Here is a 17,617-nt window from a genome sequence, read left to right as displayed (position 1 = left end):
AGTGTAGACGTGGCCTAATACTGTCAGAGCTAAGAAGTATTCATTCTCTGTTGCTTGGTTTACACGGCTCTTCAGTTTTATGTAAGATCTAAGAAATCACAAAGAGGCACTTTGCTGTGCTTACAGTGGCAATTGCTGAAATTTGTAAGAATTTACCAGATATTTCAGTGATAGCCTTATAGCAGTATCTATTGAACTAAATATAATGGAAAAAAGAGTATGTGCATGGATTCTACAATATCCTAAAGGCTATGTGCTGTTAAAACTGAACTGGCAGAGCTTACCCGGAGCTACTGAAAGTTACAAGTTTTCTAACAATCCTGGTGAAGGCTGCAAGATGCTGTCCCTGTTTCTATGGAAACAGATTACAGACAGGCAAAAAGAGGCTTTAAAATAATCAGTAAATTATCATGGACCCGACTGTGATACCTTTACTGATGATGATAAATAGTACCTTATACCATGTGTAGCCCAACTGACTTCAATTGGACTATTTGTGAAGTATCATATTACTTGGGGTGAATAAGTGTGTCATAATCTGTCCCTGGGCATGTGTAAGTTCAATGTACTTGAATATACCCCCCTACCACACACACCAGTGCACATGCACACACGCATATGTGTTTAAAATCACCTGATATATAGTAACGCAAACAGCAGCGACCCTTAATCAAATGTTGTTAGAACTTTTGCAGCATTCAGTGGCTTAGGTTGAGCAAGGCTAACAATATTAAGGCACCAATGCTCCTAGAGACTTCGGGTTTGTCAGTCTGTAATAATTTTGGTCACAGACTTCAAACTTTTTAAGCACACATGGACCCCTGCACCTGTATGCAGCCCTACTGCCTTCAGTAGGGCTGAGCACAGGGGCAGTAGTCTGCCTGTGTATAGTCAAATGCAGGATTGGGGCCTTTGTAGAAAAACATTCGAAGTACAAACAACATTTTAATGTGTTTTTAAATCTATGGAACTAGTGTTTTCTCCTTATTTTAAAAGAAGGATAATATCTTTTGGCCGATATTGGGGCTTACAAGACTGGATGCAAACTGATTGATGAAGTAAGATTTCAGAACGCTTAAGAAAATAATTATCAACGGCTGGACATAGTCAATATCTTAGCATGACATGATGATAATCTTCTGCCCTAAATGACCAACACAACTGCCCCTACACAAAACAACAATGGTAGACACTAAAGCATAGAGGTGGAGAGCTCTTTCTGATGCAGCTGATAGTGGACATATCTATTGTGACTATGGCTAAAGCTAAGAAACTCTCATCAATAGCTGGACCAACATAGTTATGACCAGACAAAACTGTTCTGTGCAGCAGTAATTCAAATGCTTCCTCTCAGTTAACATTTTGAGCATAGCTTGGCACAAGGAGTTTGCCATCTGTATTTTACAAACAAAAGTGACAACAGTGCACCAGTGAGAGGCATCCACTGGATCAGTAGCAAAATATAAATGAGACAAACAGATGTGCTGGGAAGATGTAGAGTGCAATAGACAAAATGGACCAGGCTCCTCATGGCTAGTAAAATCTAGCTATCCTTAAATAAATTACGGTTATGTCTTTTCTCAAGAAACTGCCACCTGACAACAGTGCCAATTACTACCTTATCTTGAACCCTTTTAGTGGTGGTGAAGATTTAAGATTATTAGATGATTGTGGTGATATATGGTTTTTTTTTTAATTTCCCAAATTATTTTCAATTTTCTTTTAACCCTGGGTGGGGTGTAGAAAATACTTGATTGACAAACTCCTTTTGGTAATAGGGAAAAAAGATCAGGAGTATGTGAAAGTTTCATTAGCTCTGTCAGCAGCTTTTGATACTACTGATGACATGCTGCTGTCCTGGTATCTGGAAGGACTGGACAAGGAAACAAGAAATGGAAAAAATCTTGAACTATTCAGCTCCATGGAACTTGCTAGCAACATGTGTAAGTGTGCATATGTATACACTTAAAAGATTTAAACACATTTTCTATCGGTCTTGCTCAATACACTATTTTCAAATTCTCATTTATTGGTTGAATGAAAATTATTTCTTTTGTCAAAACAAATAACGAAGAAGTTTCAAATTTCAAAACTCACCAATTTTGTTAGCTCCCCATTTAAAAAAGACTGTGATTAGAAATCTTTGTTCCCTTACTCTCCTTTAACTCAAACATGGCTAAAGGGTTTCTAAAGGCTCACATTTACAAAATAGTTAATAATAAATATTTTTCCTTCAGACAGAACAAGCATGGAACATTTCAGTCTAAGAGGTAAGTGTTTGGAAAAGCTGTGAATGAGTGAATGGAATCTGCTATAAGGCTTTAACTGTAGCCCACTACACTGGTTAAACAGAAAAAAAAACCTCCTCTATTTTTACACTTAGTGTCCCTCATATTTACTTATCATACTATACTGAAATATCACTGCATGAAATAAAAAGAGTAACAACAATTTATAAATAAGGAATTAAAGCTATTTTGTAATTAAGCTGTAGAATCACGGCAGCATTAAGTAACAGTCCCTTATAACACAAACAAAAAAAATCAGTTGATAAAAATATTCATCTACATTAAAATCACTCATTCATTTTTATATGGAAAGGCAGAATACCCCTATTATCTCATATGTAATGATCAACCATCACTTTGTGCTCAGCATACACTTAAATTAAGTATTGAATGAAAAATAAACAAATATAATAAGATTTGTAACTCATAAGAAATATAGTAATTATTCTCCATCTGATGCATAGTTTCCAACCAACAGCCTATATTATATTTGTATTGTTATAAATCTGCTGTGTATGTTTCAGAATTAATAAGTGATTTCAGGACAAGGAGAAATGTAATGCGTTTTTGTAACAACTTGACAGTTTGACATTACATGAGGAATTAATAGACAAACATTTTAACATTTAAGTAATGTTTTCTTTCAGCTTGTTCAGTGTATCATATACAAGGTTCATGATCAGAATGATCACCACACTTTCTCTATGCTATAACCTAAGATCTGATTGTTGTACACAAACCTGGTGCCTAGTCTCCTGGTCCGTAGCCCCATGAAAATTGACCTTATGAGTTTTCCAAAAGAGGCAGCATTGACTGGGTCCAACTTGTGCTCCTGACAGTGTCGTAAGTAATGATTGTAAAGGGTACTTCTGGGGAGACTGACTCCTTCTGCTGTTTCATAGTTGTCTAAGAGCCACTGGAGCTATTTCAAATAGGAGACAGTGAAGAAAAGTAAATTCAGATAATTTCACAACAAACATTTTAGGCTATCATTAACATAGCTGTACAATTCAAAGCTTAGTACATTTTGAGATTGCTCTCAACGTCTAGTCAATGGTGACTTTTTTCTTCAAGTGAAGGCAGTTCTCTTTAGAGGGGTTAGATATGCGATGGTGTCTTTGAGTCTTTCAGAAACACATGGAAATAGCAGAACTCATAACACTTGTGACCTCAGATAGTCCCCATTTCTTAAAGTATTCAAGAGTCCAGTACCACACTTTAATTTCCCATACATTGATCTAAGCTTTGGAGACAAATTGTTAGTACGTCAGGGAATTTAAACAATCATAAATGTATTTACACAACCGAAGAAAAGAAACTGCTTGTTGGACTGATGGAGAGTCATTTAATCCATATGAATTATTAGACTATTGTATTTCACAGAGTTGTTTCGCTTCCCCAGGCACTCAAATCAGTTACACTATTTAATTGAACAAGATTTATTCTTTTGGGTTATTTAACCATATATAAAGAAATAAAAAACAAAACACAAGGCAAGGAGCAATCTAGGTGGTGCTAAAATGAACTGATACAGCTATTAAAGATTATGGGCCCAATCCTGCTTCCACTGAAGCCAAAAGAAATTTTGTCATTACCTTAAGCAGGAATAGGACTGAATTTTGTGAAAACTCTCTCTCTTTCTCTCTAGGTCATTTAATTTAGAACTTTGGTGGGTAATTTTGGAAGGTGGCAGAAAAACACTTGCATGCTGAGTACTTCAGTGGCTCTATAGTATGAGGCACAAATGGTATCTTTTTGGGAATACTCACAACATATCTAATATAAACTGCCACTAACAGATGAGAAAACAAACCAAAAAAAAGCACTTTAGCAAGGATTGCTTGAGTCAGTTTCACTCCAATCTTCCCACCAGCTTTAACTCAGTAGAAAAATGACAGCGTAAAATAAGAGTATTTTTATATGATGGTTATACTTAAATTGTGTGAAAGTCTGTGGTTTCATTTTTCTAGAGGTTCTGATAATCTTTCATTTGGCTTACCGTACCATGGATTTGTATCCCCCCGACTTTTCCTTTGAGTTTTGGGTTTGAATGAGCCCAAAAATGTAAACAGGAAATCAGTTGAAATTGCCAAGTTTCACGAGTTTTGATGTCAAAGCCAAGAGCATGATTTCAGTGTGAATCTTTAAATCAGTCACGTTTATGGATTTTACTAAAAATCTGGGCTCAGTTTTGAGTTTCTAATGAAACTCCAAACTAGGTATCTTTAAAATGATTTCAATCAATGCAACAAAATTTTGTTCTGATGCATTAGTTCTCAACAGAAATGTGTAACAAATTTTAATGTAAAGTATCAAGGCAAAACATATGTTCTGAACAACAGCAAAAAGATCAGTTTACTTGATGATACTGTAGTCTATTGCATTCATTTACTAATAAAGAGTGGTACCACAAACTTTTCAATGATAAGGAAGAGAAAACTTCTGCTAATGTCAAACATAATTAATCATTTAAGACACAGATCTTAAATATTTTAATGTGAAAAAATGTAATTCTGTATTCCTAAAATAGAACGTTCTTTGCTCCTGCCCCCACTCTACAGACAGTCACACATTAGTACTCACTAAAATCTAGAGGTATAATTAATGTACTGGATTCTCACCTCTGTTTCAATCAGAGTCATGTGCACTTTGCCAAGTGCAAGGAGAACAACAATTCACCTAAGACCTTTTAGAGGCGATCTTCATGTTCTCCTTTTGCATGGAGAACAAAATAGAAAACAAAGTTGTAATTCTTTATTTTATGTTCTAAAATATGAGCTGAGATGGCTTCTATTTTTTTAACTTGCTAGCAGGTAATATGGGTGACAGGTAGGCAAATACCCACAAGAAGAAATGTCTCTGTGTTTGACGCACTTACATGGTTCCATGATGTAGAGCTGTTAGCTACTTTTAGACAATTTTGCACTTTAAATAGAAAGTAATAAAACAGAGTAGTTTATCATCCTTATTTCAGCTGGTAGATCTAAAATCATTATTTAAAAAAAATAGAGTCATAGTGTTCACAAATGTATTTTAAATTGGTTGTTTACCATTCTGATATAAAGCCTATGAAAAAATATCACTGGAAACTTTAACTTTTACCTTGGCTTATTAAAAAAAAACTATTTATTTCACTAATTAAATGACATAAGCATATCTGAGGCTAGAAACCATGATAATTACATCTTTCAACCTTTGCATTTAATCTCTGTTAATCAGGATAGATTAAGAAGGGTGAACTATTCTTATTTTTCCCAAAGGGAAATACTGATTGACAAAAAAAAGAAATTAAAAAAAAATGCATTTCCTAATTAACTTCTAAATGTAACATTTGGGATTTTTTTTCCAGATGGATTATAACCTATTAGGATTCATTTTAAGTGCACTTTACTAATGATCTGAATTCTTGACAGATGTTATTTCAACTGTAACTTGCATTAGCCAATGTTGGCAGAGCATAATCCAAGATAAGTATAAAACAAAGATTTTTGTTCTAGGGTGGATGTATTTCAGCAGCAAAAGGCATCAAGTGATTATTTGCTAGATTGCAGTCTGGAATTTATTTGCTAGATTGCTGGAAAGAGGAGTGCCCAAGGCTGTATATAATTTTAAAAGGAAAATAATCTACAAACATTATACAGCTATTGTAAAGCTATTCTTCAATGCAGAATGAGAATTCTACATCTGAGCTGTTCAGGATTTGAATACTAGCTTGTTGACTAATAGCATTAGTAACATTTAAGGATGGATAAGTATGAAGCGTTTGCATAGTAAAACTGGCAAATTGACTCTGGCTTCACTAAAACTCCGATGTTTATACAACATTAGATTATAAATTGATTAGTCAAGTCAACCTCATGCACAAAAAAAAAAAGAGGAGAAATGAAAAACTCATAAAAACGAGCAAGCATTAATAAAGGCAACCACACTCCAGAATGGCTAACAATGGAGGTATAGTACCACAGAAAGCCAAATCAGCAGGCTATTATTTTTGAGAGTTTAAGATTTTGTCATTGATGAATAGAACATCTGTAATGTCAAAGGTAATACTAATGAAATTCACAGCTTTTCAGGCCTGATCCAAAGCCCATTTATATCAAAAGTGTCTTTACTTTAACTTAATGTGCTTTGGCTCAGACCTCTGGAAATCAAAAGGAAAGGTAGTTTGAGAAATAGGGAGAAAACAAACAAATATATTAAATTTCTTCCATGTTACACTAATTTGAGTCAGAAGTCAAAATAAATACAGTTTTAAAAATAGGCAAACTATAAAATAAATTCAACCATTTTCTGTCAATTTCTTACTTGGGTGATTGGGGCTGTCAAAGACTATCACGTCAAAGAACTATATTTGTGTGTCCGATACAGAATCAAAGACATAGCCCTAGCCTAATTACATACTGGTCTTTTATTGAAATTTGAAATAATACCCAAATTAAAGGAACAAAAGAAAAAAGTAGTGACATGTTCTGTAATGGGTACATGTAAATATTATTAGCAGTAAGATATTTGTAAATAGTGCATATAACTATATACATCTATATGTAAATAATGGAATAAAGTTACCCAAGGTAAACAGCCTATCATCTAGCTCTTGTTAGATATGATGTTAAGATATGATGTTCTTCCATATGGGACTCAAGACAAAGTAACAGCTCTCCATATCTCCAGTTTTAACATTCATTGGCCCTTTGCCAAGGTTATGATCTCCTCAGCATGGTATATAATTAACCCTGATAATGCAATTTCTTCTATCTTCAAAACAACATTTCTTTTTAACATCCAAGATAGAATTTAAAAGTCTTAATCACATTTACGCTAGTCAATCTCTCTCCCCCCAATTTTAGCAGTTTCTAAAGTTGTTTTCTCTTCCAGGTGTTTCAAAATCAATCATCTATTGCTTCTTGCCATCATGATGAGAAACTTTCACACAAAACTATTGGGTTTTCAGCTTCAGATAATGGGACTTTTTCAGAACAAAATATATAATTGCTTTGGTTTTATTTCTAAATTATTGTGTCTACCGTCATAAAATCAATTGATATTACAAAAATAAACTTATGAAATTGAGATTTAGTTCCCTATTCTCCATTTTTGTGATAGAGAATACAAAAGCATGATCAAAGCATAGAATCAGTTTTGGTTAGTAGCCTTAATATGTGATAAGGACGGAACATATACATATACCAAATAATATAATTTAAATAAAGCAGCTTTTACCAGCTGGAAAGACATTTCAGGGAAAACTTGGGCTGGCAATTATTTTATAATATGTACAGTAAATTAGAAATTAAGCTTTGGGCCCTTTTCTCCCTCTATACAAAAGTTACATTTAATATCTTTACCACTATATTTTAAAATGCTGCTTTAATACAAACAACCACTTTAGGCAAAAGTTATTCTTACTGAAAATTCTTAATTTTAAGATTTTTGAATTCAGACCAAATAAAGAGGCACAAAGAGCAACACATATCTCCAGCTTTCAGAGTAATCAATTGTTTTCATTTTTTCAGCCCATGGAGGCAACATCTTGTATAAATCATTTAACAGAAATACCAACACCACTTTATGGACCTTCAGCATTCTTTTTTCATTTTCAATAAACTCATTATTCAGAATAAAGTAATGCAATTCTCTAAAATAATCCAAAAGATACTACATATTCATGCTGCATGCTCCATCCCCCAAAATTATTATACAGTGCACAGATTCTTTTTAGTAGCCAATTTTATCTTAAATATCAACCACTCTCCCACCCCCAGATAATTAAGAATTTTTCAATGATTATTTTCACAATTACATTATTGTGAAACTCAGAATGTGGTAACACCTGCAGACATAATACAGAACCTAGGAAAGAATGACCTCACTAATATATGTGTATTTAGTGACATTTCACCTGACAAAACATAGCCATGGGAGATGCTGTATAAGATTACAAGTGACTGAGAAGGGTAGATTAAGAGGCAAAAACAAAAAACAAAACAAAACAAAACCCCACAAGCATTTAGAGACAGATTAAGCATGCAGACAAAGCAGAAGATTAGTTTACATGAAGAAAGGGCAACTTACATGGCTGTTGAGAAGAGAGCTTCTGTGAGTGGACAGACCATCAGACTTTTGCAGTGTCTCAATCGCCATTTCAATCTGATAATAGATGTCATTAAAAAAAGGGCTCAAGACAAGATAGTAATAAAAGGCTGACCAGAGAAACTGATAGATTGCTTAAAGTTCAACAGTAATTGCTTAAACTTCAGTCCAGGTTATTGAACAAATTCTGTTAACTGTCTGATTCTGGAGTCCCTGTGACTTTGGGAGGCATTTTGTTTTTAATACATACTGAAGGATCAGGCCCTCAGAAAATCCACAATTCACCCTCCTCTCTGCTCAAGAAATAAAACAAGCACAAAATTTATTTCTAAGTCACAGTGCAAATATAAAAAAAGTCTGAACATTCAGTATCTTTAACCAAATGCAGGGGGTGGGGAGGAAATGATATATATTAAAGGCAACATTTTTTCTCTTTCTACACCCAAACACCTAGAGTAAACTCCTAGATGCTCTGAATTCAATGGGAGTTTTGCCATTAGCTTCAATGGAGGCCAGATTTTACTCTTCTTCTCTGACGTAGCATTTTTTACACATCCAAAGATCTCAGTAAAGTTGATGGAAGTTTTGGGTGTGCACATAGTGCAAGTTTCAGCCCTGAGAACATATTCTAATTTATTCAGAATAATTTTACCTTTTAAGATGAAAATTATTATTATATACAACCCCTTAAATATACAGCAGTATTATTCCTAATGCAAATGTGTAAAGACCCCTGCCCAGTCTTTTTCTCATAACTTTGGATCTTAATGTCACTTTTGGCTGCTTCCATAGTAGTATTATTGAGTAAAATTACAGAGTAATTGTAGTTCTGCATTAAGTGTAACTGTGGCTATGGCAGAGAAAAAACATTGGAAATGACAGAGGCAATGAGATGTAAAATAGAAAAGCTTTCATGGAAACACCTTCCCACACCCACACCCTTTTTAGAGTTCAGTAAGAGGACAGATAATCATGTTCACTCAGTGTGCAGTAGAAATAGCGAGAAATTAATTAGCCTTGTAAAATGGAAAAAACAAAAACATGGCATATTCAAAACTAACTTTAAGTTTAAAGACACTTATCTTTTTCCCGAAAGACAATTTTTATTGAGCTGCCCCCCACCATTGCCTTACGTATTACAACACTACCCACAGGTTTTCCAGTCTAATTTACAAACACCAGTAGAGTTCAACAATACACATGAACTGAAACAGAAAAGATTTCAGATGTCATCTATTTGACTTTACTAGCACACATGCAAAATTAACTTCTCCCTTGTTACAGTAATAATTTTATTGCAACATTAATTAAAAAGGTACTTTTCTTAATCTTTAACATTAAAAACTGTTTGAAAAAGAAATGTGTTTTAGAAATGCAAGCCCTTTTTATTTAGGTAAAGAGTTAAAATTAATGTCTGGTTATAAAGCAAATAATGTAATTTTGACAAGGCTAAAGAACAAAATTTGTTTGCTAAATTATCATAAATCTAGTCTGACCGCCTACATAACACAGGTCATAGAGTTTCACCACGTAATTCCTGCATCAAGCCTGTAACTTCTGGTTGAGTTAGAGTATTTCATAGATACCTAGATTCCAAAGCCAGAAGGAACCATTGTGATCAATTAGTCTGACCTCCAGTACAACAGAGGCCACATAGCTTCCCTAAACTAATTCCTAGAAAAGATCTTTTAGAAAAACATCCATTCTTGATTTCAAAATGATCTATTACGGAGAATCCATCATGACACTTGGTAGATTGTTCAAATGATTAATTGCTCTCACTGCTAAACATGTACATCTTATTTCCAGTCTGAATTTGTCTAGTTTTAACTTCCAGTCATTGACTCTTGTTAAACTTTTCTCTGATAGATTGAAGAGCCCATTATTAAATATTTATTCCCAATGAAGGTAATTACAGATTGTAATCAAGTCACTCCTTAACCTTCTCCATATTAAGATAAACAGACTGAGTTCCTTGAACCTATCATTATAAGGCATGTTTTCTAATCTTTTAATCATTCTCATGACTCTTCTCTGAACCCTCTCTTCTATCAACATACTTCTTGAATTGTGGACAACAGAACTAGATGTAGTTTTCCAGCAGCAGTTGCACCAGAGCCCAATTACAGAGGCAAAATAAACTCGCTATTCCTACTCAAGATGCCCTTTGTTTATATGTCTAAGGGTTGTATTAGCCCTTTAGGTCATGGCATCGCATTGGGAGCTCATGTCCCTCTCATTTTACATCATGACCCCCAAATCATCTTCAGAGTCACTGCTTCCCAGGAAAAAGTCCCCTCATCATTTAAGTATGGCCTACATTCTTTGTTCCTAGATGTATACATTTACATCTAGCCATATTAAAATGCGGTTTGTTTGGGCCCAACGTACTAAGCCATCCAGACTTCTCTGTATCAGTGACCTGTCCTCTTAATTATTCATCACTCCCATTATTTTTGTGTCATCTGCAAACTTTATCAATGATGATTTTATGTTTTCTTCCAGGTCATTAATAAAAATGTTAAATAGCATAGGGCTGAGAATTGATCCCTGCAAGATGCCACCAGAAACACACCCATTTGATGATTACATTGTCAGACCTATCAGTTAGCACAGCATTAGCTTTCTTCTAGTACTTCCCTGGTGTTCCAAGACTTATTGAAAATCAACGTTAATGATCCAGCAAGCTCCTCAACTAGCTCTTTAAAACTCTTGGATTCAAGTTATCTGAATCTGCTGATTTTAAAATGTCTAACTTCAGTAGCTCTGTTTAAAATCCTCTTGAGATACTAATGGAATGGATGTGACATCATCATCTCTTTTTTCCCCCCAAATACAGGACAAATATTTATTGAACACTTTTGCCTTTTCTGCATCATTATTGATATTTGGTAATTCTACCATTTCCACTGGACCAATACCATTGTTAGGATTCTTTTTGTTCCAAATATACTTTTTAAAAATTCCTTCCTGCTGTCCTTAACACTGCTGTCCATACATTTCTTCTTATGTTCCTTTGCTTCCCTTATCAATTTTCTATAATTCCTAGCTTATGATTTATATTCATTACCAAGAATTTCCCCTTTCTTCCATTTGTTTTATATATATATATATATATATATATATATATATATATATATATATATATATATATAAAAATTATAGCTGCTTTCACACCCCTTCTAAACCAGGCTGGTTTTTTTTTTAGTCAACACGGCCTTCTTCCTTGATTCTGGCTTTTGGGGTATGTAGTAAAGTGTTCTTAAAGAATTACCAATCATCATTCACATTTTTCTGATTAAATTATTCCTCCCAGCTGATCTGGCTCATACTTTTTTTTTATCTTTGTGAAGTTGTCTCCTTTAAAGCACAAAATATACATCAATGGTTCTTTGAAAAGTCAACTAGGTTGACAGGCTGACCTGGGATCAAAGAGGCCTGAAGCAGCAGTGATCATCTCAAGAGAGAATAGCCCAGACTTGAACAGACAGAAGAATTAAACTTGAGAGATTCTGTCAGGATTCTCCACAGCAGTAGTGGAGCCTTTAACAGATTATAATGAATTTTGCTAAAGCAGACAAAAAATAAATGGAAGATGGAGAGAAGGAATTATTCTAAGCATGGTAGACCAAAAGCTTTTTAAATATATCCTCAAAAGAAATAAAAATTATAAAAATATATTAAAAAATCTTCTCTGAAGAAGATTGTCTCTGGAGTCTTCTCTGAGTGTCAACTTTAAATAAAATATAAATAAGCCTTAAAAACCTACTATTTTTCTTAAAATTGATCAATTCAATTAAAAAAATAAGCAGAATCAATCACAATCAAAAGTTTATAATTGCTACTGGTCAGAAAACCTGCTGCAACTGAACATCCTTTATATGTCTGAAACCACACAAGGATATATATATTGACTGATTAATAAACTTTGTTATATTATCATTTTTATATAAGGTATGTACATGCTTAAAATATTAGGCATTGGTGAATATCCAGAAAGTGTGGGGTTTAGAAAAACATCTAGAAAGTTAAGTTTTTTTATCCAAAACTCATTCAAACTTTTAGCCTCAGTTCTCCAAACCAGACAACTTTTCCCAATAGGCCTGGCTTCTCACCTGACATAATCCAGTCTTCTGGGAAGAGGACTGGCAGCTTTCTACTCTTCTTTACTGGCATCTTAAAAGGCTGGCCAACTCATCACTTCCCCCACAAATCCTCCATTAAGCCATCTATTGAACGTGCCAGTTCTTTCTCTCCCTTCTTCTGCAGAAAGACTCTAAACTCTCCATTGGGTTTCACTGCTGTTGGCTTTTTCATAGTTTGTGGCTAATATCTAAGAGTACACCACACTCAGAAACACAAATCTTCAAGCTTTCACATAGGGACTTGTAGATCTGGCTCTGTGCATGCCTCAATCCCAAAGGGAAATGTCATAGAATCATAGAATATGAGGGTTGGAAGAGACCTCAGGAGGTCATCTAGTCCAACCCCCTGCCCAAAGCAGGACCAATCCCCAACTAAATCATCCCAGCTGGGGCTTTGTCAAGTCTGACCTTAAAAGCGTCTAAGGAAGGAGATTCCACCACCTCCTTAGTTAACCCATTCCAGTGCTTCACCACCCTTCCAGTGAAAAAGTTTTTCCTAATATCCAACCTAAACCTCCCCCACTGCAACTTGAGACCATTACTCCTCATTCTGTAATCTGGTACCACTGAGAATAGTCTAGATCCACCCCCTTTGGAACCCCCTTTCAGGTAGTTGAAAGCAGCTATCAAATCCCCCCATTCTTCTCTTCTGCAGACTAAACAATCCCAGTTCTCTCAGCCTCTCCTCACAAGTCATGTGCTCCAGCCCCCTAATCATTTCTGTTGCCCTCTGCTGGACTCCTTCCAATTTTTCCGCATCCTTCTTATATCGTGGGACCCAAAATTGGACACAGTACTCCAGATGAGGCCTCACCAATGTCAAATAGAAGCGAATGATCACGTCCCTCGATCTGCTGGCAATGCCCCTACTTATACAGCCCATAATGCCGTTAGCCATCTTGGCAACAAGGGCACACTGTCAACTCATATCCAGCTTCTCATCCACTGTAACCCCTAGGTCCTTTTCTGCAGAACTGCTGCCCCTAGCCATTCGGTCCCTAGTCTGTAGCAGTGCATGGGATTCTTCCGTCCTAAGTGCAGGACTCTGCACTTGTCCTTGTTGAACCTCATCAGATTTCTTTTGGCCCAATCTTCTAATCTGTCTAGGTCCCTCTATATCCTATCCCTACCCTCCAGCATATCTACCACTCCTCCCAGTTTAGTGTAGTCTGCAAACTTGCTGAGAGTGCAGTCCATGCCATCCTCCAAATCATTAATGAAGATATTGAACAAAACTGGCCCCAGGACTGACCTTTGGGGCACTCCACTTGATACCGGCTGCCAACTAGACATGGAGTCATTGATCACTACCCCACTGAGCCCGACGATCTAGCCAGCTTTCTATCCAACTCATAGTCCATTCATTCAGCCCATACTTCTTTAACTTGCCTGCAAGAATACTGTGGGAGACCATATCAAAAGTTTTGCTAAAGTCAAGGAATAACACGTCCATGGCTTTTCCCTCATCCACAGACCCAGTTATCTCTTCATAGAAGGCAATTAGGTTAGCCAGGCATGACTTGCCCTTGGTGAATTCATGCTGATTGTTCCTGATCACTTTCCTCTCCTCTAAGTGCTTCAGAATTGATTTCTTGAGGACCTGCTCCATGATTTTTCCAGGGACTGAGGTGAGGCTGACTGGCCTATAGTTCCCCAGATCCTCCTCCTCCCTTTTTTTAAAGGTAGGCTCTACATTAGCCTTTGTCTAGTCATCTGGGACCTCCCCCGATCATCATAAGTTTTCAAAGATAATGGCCAATGGCTCTGCAGTCACATCCACCAACTCTTTTAGCACCCTCGGATGCAGCGCATCCAGACCCATGGACTTGTGCTCATCCAGCTTTTCTAAATAGTCCTGAATCAATTCTTTCTCCAAAGAGGGCTGGCCACCTCCTCTCCATGCTGTGCTGCCCAGTGCAGCAGTCTGGGAGCTGACCTTCTTCGTGAAGATAGAGGCAAAAAAAGCATTGAGGACATTAGCTTTTTCCACATCCTCTGTCACTAGGTTGCCTCCCTCATTCAATAAGGGGCTCACACTTTCCTTGACCTTCTTATTGTTGCTAACAGACCTGAAGAAACCCTTCTTGTTACTCTCAACATCTCTTGCTAGCTGCAACTCCAAGTGTGATTTGGCCTTCCTGATTTCACTCTTGCATGCCTGAGCAATATTTTTATACTCCTCCCTAGCCATTTGTCCAATCTTTGACTTCTTGTAAGCTTCTTTTTTGTGTTTAAGATCAGCAAGGAATTCACTGTTAAGCCAAGCTGGTCACCTGCCATATTTACTGTTCTTTCTACACACTGGGATGGTTTGTTCCTGCAACCTCAATAAGGATTCTTTAAAATACAGCCAGCTCTCCTGGACTCCTTTCCCTATCATTTTAATCTCCCAGGGGATCGTGCTCATCAGTTCCCTGAGGGAGTCAAAGTCTGCTTTTCTGAAGTCCAGGGTCTGTATTCTGCTGCTTTCCTTTCTTCCTTGTGTCAGGATCCTGAACTTGACCATCTGATGGTCACTGCCTCCCAGGATCGCATCTACTTTTGCTTCCCCTACTAATTCTTCTGTTTGAGAGCAGCAGGTCTAGAAGAGCTCTGTCCCAGTTGGTTCCTCCAGCACTTGCACCAGGAATTGTCCCCTACACTTTCCAAAAACTTCCTGGATTGTCTGTGCACCACTGTATTGCTCTCCCAGCAGATATCAGGGTGATTGAAGTCTCCCATGAGAACCAGGGCCTTGATCTAGTAATTCTGTTAGTTGCCAGAAGAAAGCCTCGTCCATCTCATCCCCCCAGTTTGGTGCTCTATAGCAGTCTCCCACCACAGCATCAACCTTTTTACTCAAACTTCTAAACTTAATCCAGAGACGTTCAGGTTTTTCTGCAGTTTCATACCGGAGCTCAGAGCATTCATACTGCTCTCTTCCATACAATGCAATTCCCCCACCTTTTCTGCCCCGCCTGTCCTTCCTGAACAGTTTATATCCACTCATGACAGTACTCCAGTCATGTGAGTTATCCCACCAAGTCTCTGTTATTCCAATCGTATCATAATTCCTTGACTGTGCCAGGACTCCCAGTTCTCCCTGCTTGTTTCCTAGGCTTCTTGCATTTGTGTATAGGTACTTAAGATAACTCGCTGATCCTCCTGCTGTCTCAGTATGAGGCAGGAGTCCTCCCCTCTCATTATCTCCCAGTATTTAAGCCCTGCTGGATTCAGTCCTTAGGGAAATCAGAAGTGAGAAAGGAAAGAAGTTCAGTTCAAGCTATAAAAACACTCCAAAAAAGTTGTGGCAGAATATTTTATGTGAATTAGTTTGCCTTCCCCTAGCGTGTACAGCTATAAACTGCCAACTTAAAAAAAAAATAAAAAATGATTTCACCTAGGAATGGCTGAATTGTTTGGATACATTAAAAGTGATCCCAAACCATCCCCCAAAACACAAACACCCCAGACTAAAATAAAACTGACACTTTATAAGTTTATATATTTTTAAAAATAATTCTAATTGTGCCATTGACAGTATGTATTACTACCATAAGCTCTTTCAGATATGAACCATGCCTCCTTTTATGTTTGGAGAGTGCCTAGAACACTGTGGTCCAGAAACAATAAATAATAAGTATGCAGATTCAAAATATTTTTAGTTATTTGTTTGTTTTAATTTTATGTGCTTTCTAATTTGGACTAACAGCTCTCTACACTATGAAAAATGTTCCAGCAGTGTGAGTGGAAGACTGCTTGTGCTTATGCATTGCACCACATTGCTTGCTGATCAATACCAAAACTTGTTAGAAGCAGCAGGACTGACAAACAGGAGCCTCTCACTGGCTAACAGGCATTGCAACACACTTACCGTTAAGTAGCTAAAAAAATTGTTTTAAGTTTTGACATCAGAAAAATATTTGTAAAATAATCCTCTTATCACAGAGACAGTGTATATGTATCTGAGTATGGGCAGACTGTCTGGAGACTCAAGTTATATCATTCAGACAGCTATTGATATTCCTATTATTTTCTTGTCTTTACTGAACCTCTACAGCCGTCCGCAACTCCTACCTCATTCATCCATCACCTTGGATGGAACATGCAGCCTTCTTCAGTATAAATTGTTTTAAATTTGTAAATTGTTGTAAATACCACTATAACAATCAACCACTAAGGGGAAGAGAGTTCTGCAACAATGAAACTGGAGTCTTTTCTTGACCTGTCTAAACACTCAAACCAAATGTACCAATTTTACTATGTTATTAATCTCAACTGAACTTGGCCTACACTCATATCAGCATCACACACTACTGCTGCATCTCTGGTCTGGCTGCCATAACCTTTTTAGTACATAAACTATTCTTAATAACTAGGAAAATGCAAATTATTACAGCTAAACAGAATAGCTTCGTGTTTGATGGAAATAAGCAATGCCAATGGAGGAAATGTAATGAGTAACATGAATTCTAACAAACTTTCTTCATGCATGCCAATGTATCCCTCAAGTTATGTTTATGCTAGAGAGTTTCTGAAAAGTTCACAATTCCTAATATTTTCTAGATAATCAAAAAATTAACAGAATTCCTGCTGTAACCTGAGACGGGCACTGTCAAGTATTGTGGGCTCAATATTTATGCTTTGTAAAAGTTTTACAAAAGCAAATATGAATATATTTTCATGATTCAAAACAAAATATAATTTTATTTTATTTAAATAGACCTCAAACGTTACAGGGGAAAACCAACAAATATGTGTACCAAGGAATGCCACTAGACAACTCGTGATCACATGGTTGCCAAAAGCTCTGATGGCGTGATATGATCGCCAATGATGAACACAAACTCAACATCCAGCCAGATCATCTTAATGACTTAGCGAGATTTGCAAGAAGGCTACATCCCTTTGGGATTTGCCATGATGATGATGATACAGCTCAAGATTATGCTGATACATGAGAACCATAAAGGGAAAGTGAACAAAAATTAAAGAAAAGCTGTCAATGGCTAGTCTATTTTTGTTGAAGAGCACAATAAGTAAATAAATAGCAAATCTGAAGAAAAATAAACTGATTTTTTAAAAAGATTTTTTCCACACTTTTAATAATCTAAG

The 17,617-nt window shown here is 36.4% G+C and overlaps 3 protein-coding genes across 10 annotated transcripts in view; 2 read left to right on the top strand and 1 right to left on the bottom strand.

The window, feature by feature from the left end:
• LOC127046791 (uncharacterized) overlaps positions 1-17,617 on the top strand; it is a 541,802-nt gene that overhangs the window by 107,482 nt on the left and 416,703 nt on the right. The window lies entirely within an intron of this gene.
• The window catches only part of LOC127046786 (uncharacterized), a 396,910-nt gene that overhangs the window by 126,739 nt on the left and 252,554 nt on the right, over positions 1-17,617 (top strand). The gene's annotated exons all lie outside the window — the stretch shown is intronic.
• RFX3 (regulatory factor X3) overlaps positions 1-17,617 on the bottom strand; it is a 253,853-nt gene that overhangs the window by 51,476 nt on the left and 184,760 nt on the right. For 7 of the 8 annotated variants that reach the window (XM_050944281.1, XM_050944275.1, XM_050944277.1 and 4 more), the window contains 2 exons: positions 8,361-8,435; positions 3,029-3,210 (listed from right to left, as the gene is read on the bottom strand). In XM_050944281.1, the coding sequence (XP_050800238.1) occupies positions 3,029-3,210; positions 8,361-8,435 (257 nt within the window). The remainder of the gene's footprint in view (positions 1-3,028; positions 3,211-8,360; positions 8,436-17,617) is intronic. The other variant, XM_050944280.1, reaches the window with a different exon arrangement.

The sequence above is a fragment of the Gopherus flavomarginatus genome, chromosome 3 (assembly GCF_025201925.1).
Source record: "Gopherus flavomarginatus isolate rGopFla2 chromosome 3, rGopFla2.mat.asm, whole genome shotgun sequence".
NCBI lineage: Eukaryota > Metazoa > Chordata > Testudines > Testudinidae > Gopherus > Gopherus flavomarginatus.
This window is presented reverse-complemented; position numbering and strand designations above follow the sequence as displayed.